Consider the following 3735-nt stretch of genomic DNA (forward strand, 5'->3'; position numbering starts at 1 on the left):
AGGCGGACGCTGCAGAAGAATGGCAGCATTGGAATACCGCTGTATTACCGAAAGTAAACCTTTTTTGCTAGAGAACGGAGCTAGATAAAATGCCCACAAAACAGGCATTAAGGAGTCGGGGAGTACCAGATATTGATCAAACATGCAGCAGATGCGGCATAATGGAAGAAGACGCAAACCATGTGACCGTTCGATGCTTGTTCTCGAGGACCATTTGGTGGCAAATATGCAGGTGGTTAAAAATCCCTTTCCCCGAAGACGTATTGTCCATTCATGGAATGCTCAACGTGGTGAAAGAAGCGAAAGGATCGAAGGGATGGAAAAGGATCGTAGAGGCAGTAGTCATGACAACCATGTGGGAGATTTGGAAAACAAGAAACGAGAAGATTTTCAGCAACCAATCGATCACCATTACAAGAACAGTGGAACAAATTAAAGAGAACTCCTTCCTGTGGATAAGGTGTAGAACAAAATCGTGTAATCTAGATTGGAATAGGTGGTGCGATTTTAACGTTCGGGACATAATCATGTAACTGGGTCTTAGCTTCTTGCTAGCTCATTTTTGCCTTTTCTATACAAATATATATAAGTTTTACTGTTAAAAAAATCAATCAAAATAATGATAACAAATTATAATCCCACCATAAAATGCTAGGATCAAGAACAATAATTGTCAAAGTAAACACTTACAACTCCCACACTTATTAATTGCAAATTTATTCAACAAAAAAAAAACGTACATGAACTAGAACCGGTTGAAAGTTGCAAATTTATATGCTTTGTACATGTCTTCAACTACTCGAAACAAGTGCATAGTCAAAAACTGGTATACTTTGTGGGTGCCTAAAGAAATTCTCTGGATCCACTTCGGCCTTGATTCGAATCAACTTTTTAAAATTTTCTCTCTTCCAATACCTTTCACCCCAAACGCTTGCTTCCTCATAAGTGTCACTTCCAATACCCAAATCAAGATCAATGTAGTTATAATACGCCTCCCTTGGGTTCTTTGATACGTATGGCTCCAAGAACGTATCAAAACTTCGCAGCCACTCTATCCGTCTGAGTGATGTTGGGGTCGTGTCTGAAGTTTGATCAACAAAACTCACACCCTTATACAACTGATACAAAACCCCAGCTCTATGAGGATAGGGAATTGCTGTATCCGAGTACTCCTCCATCTTCCCTCCAAAAGTGTACATGATCAACGTCTCTGACCGGTCGTTTGCAAACATCTTTCTCCAGATCTTTCTTAGCCCACTTTTAGGGATAGGAGTCCTGACATAGTCTAGTTTAATTTTGGCGTTCGACAGCTCCCTCCGGATGGCAGATATGTTCGCTATAGCTTCGGTTGGGGTCGAGGTTGTGAATCCCTGAAGTGCTAATACAAGGCTTGACTGGACCATGCTCATTTCTTCGCAATTCTCTTGCTTCACCTTGAGCTCAGGGAAGCGTTTGTCTAGCAATGTAAGCAATGTGTCGATTTTGCCAAGATAAAGTCCTTCAAACGACATTCGTATCGTTTTCTTTGTGGTGTTGCCTATAAATTCACTTGACATCCGAACTCTTATAAGCAAATCTCGATCCATTCTTGGTGCTACATATTGATATTTATAGAAAATATCTGTCCCATCTTCTTCAAGTGTTACATTCACCGAGAAAACAGTCACGATCTCTGGCACTGGCACCAACCCCAGCTTCCATGCAAGAACTATTCCAAAGCTGGAAGCACCACCACCACGAAGCGCCCAAAACAAATCTTCGCCCATCGACTTCCTGTCCAAAATATTTCCACGGACATCCATGAACCGAACATCCAAAACATGATCAGCAGCAGTCCCATATTTCCTCACCAGGTTTCCATACCCACCGCCGCCCATGTACCCGCCCACACCCACCGAGGGGCAGACACCAGCGGGGAAGTACAAGGTGTTGGTCTTTTGAGAAATACTGTAGTAGACTTGACCAAGCCGTGCACCAGCCTGGACCCATGCAGTCTTGTTTCCAACATCCACATCTATAGAATTCATGTTGAAAAGATCAAGCATGACAAATGGAACTACAGCAGTAGACGAGACGCCTTCGAAGTCATGTCCTCCTGACCTGATCCTGATCTCATATCCGTGTCTCTTGGTGCATAAAAGAGTGGTTTGGATCTGTGTTTCATCGATGGGAGTTACGATGACGGATGGTTTAGGGGTGGAGGGTTTAATGAACCTAAAATTGTTGACTCTAGCTTCCCAAACGGACTGGAAAGAAGAATTGAGGGGGGTGAAAACGAGTTGAGAGATGAAGGTGACATTGTTGGTTTTATATTTGAGGCAACTTATTAAATCTACTGAATCATCAACATCGAAGGGGGATGTGGCTCCCCATGAAACAAAGAAACAAAGAGTTAGAACAAAGAGGAACACAAGGTGTGATATTTTCATGTTTTGGTGTGTTTGATATAATGTAGATGAGTGTATTTATAACGGGCACGAGAGCCTCAAACATAACAAAAGACCATTAAGAAAAATAAATTATAATAAAGTTTTGTCTAAAGTTAGGTATGAATCGTCTTCATTTAAATTAATCGGAGCAGTTGAATCGGGGAATCAATACAAATATTTGACAGAACTCTTTTTATTTTTAATTTCCTAACATTTATTAAGTCAAGCTCTCTGTTTTGTTAATTTATGTTAATAATTGTCTTCATAGTTGAATCGGCGAATCAATACATATATTTGACAGAACTATTTTTATTTTTAATTTCCTAACATTTATCAAGTCAAGCTCTATGCTTTGTTTATTATGTTAATATTCTTTGTTAACATTATAAATCCATACAAAATACAGTTACATATAATACTTTTATTAAATAATTTCAAATAATGTCACCTAACTCCGCATTCTACCTTATATATAATTTCCTTAATTTAACTAAGTTTAATTTATAAGTCCAATTAATTTTTATATGCTTTTTACAAAAAAAGAAAAAAAAAATATCTATATCCCGTTCTTTTTAATTAATGTTTCGTATTTAATTAAATTTTTTATTTAATTTTGATAATCAATACAATTTTTTTTTATTATCATAACAAGCTTTCGAGAACTTTTATAAATGTTATTGTACTTTCATTTTTCCATTATACAAGGGGTACATAACCCCGTGTAACACACGGGTCTATATAACCTAGTTTTGATTATATATATTTATATATACACACATACTAAAGATTGCTCGCACGATGCGACGAAGAACACATGCAGTGTTAATCACATTAGAAGTTCTTTTCTTATAATTAAAAAAAAAAACCTATAACAATATCATACTTAAATAGAATAAATTGCCAGATTTTATGATGTAATTTTTAGTTATGAAAAAGTTATGACTGTTTAAAAGCAATGGCAAAAATACTCGAGCCCGATGGACATATTTTATAACGCCCAAAATCCATACATCGTTTAAGTGAAAATATACGAAAAGACTTGGAAAATCATTACAACTTTTTCGCAACATAACGTTCAAGATTCCAACTTTTTACCAAAAAGAAAACCATATTGACATCATCTAGTTATAAGTATTACTCCATTAAACATATTAACAACAAAAGAATACATATTCTAGACTTTGAGAATTTCAACAAAAGTTTTGACCCTTTTTAAGAAGATAATTTCGGAAGCGCGTTGTGGGCAGACTTTGAGTGCGTTCGTTCCAAGTTCGCCAAGCCACCTAAAGTGTGGATTTACCTCCAA

General features: G+C 37.1%; 1 protein-coding gene across 1 annotated transcript; it reads right to left on the reverse strand.

Annotated features, from left to right (window-relative positions):
• Window positions 1-617: 617 nt before the first annotated feature.
• LOC110865140 (berberine bridge enzyme-like 8) lies at window positions 618-2438 on the reverse strand. Its single transcript, XM_022114358.2, has one exon. It carries the CDS (start codon window positions 2427-2429, stop codon window positions 792-794), a length of 1638 nt encoding a protein of 545 aa, XP_021970050.1. The 5' UTR covers window positions 2430-2438; the 3' UTR covers window positions 618-791.
• Between the last annotated feature and the right edge of the window lie 1297 nt (window positions 2439-3735).

This window comes from Helianthus annuus, chromosome 6 (assembly GCF_002127325.2).
Source record: "Helianthus annuus cultivar XRQ/B chromosome 6, HanXRQr2.0-SUNRISE, whole genome shotgun sequence".
NCBI lineage: Eukaryota > Viridiplantae > Streptophyta > Magnoliopsida > Asterales > Asteraceae > Helianthus > Helianthus annuus.

What these genes read in the sequence shown, in the direction of transcription:
- LOC110865140 (XM_022114358.2), bottom strand. Translation starts at nt 2,429, where the DNA reads ATGAAAATATCACACCTTGTGTTCCTCTTTGTTCTAACTCTTTGTTTC.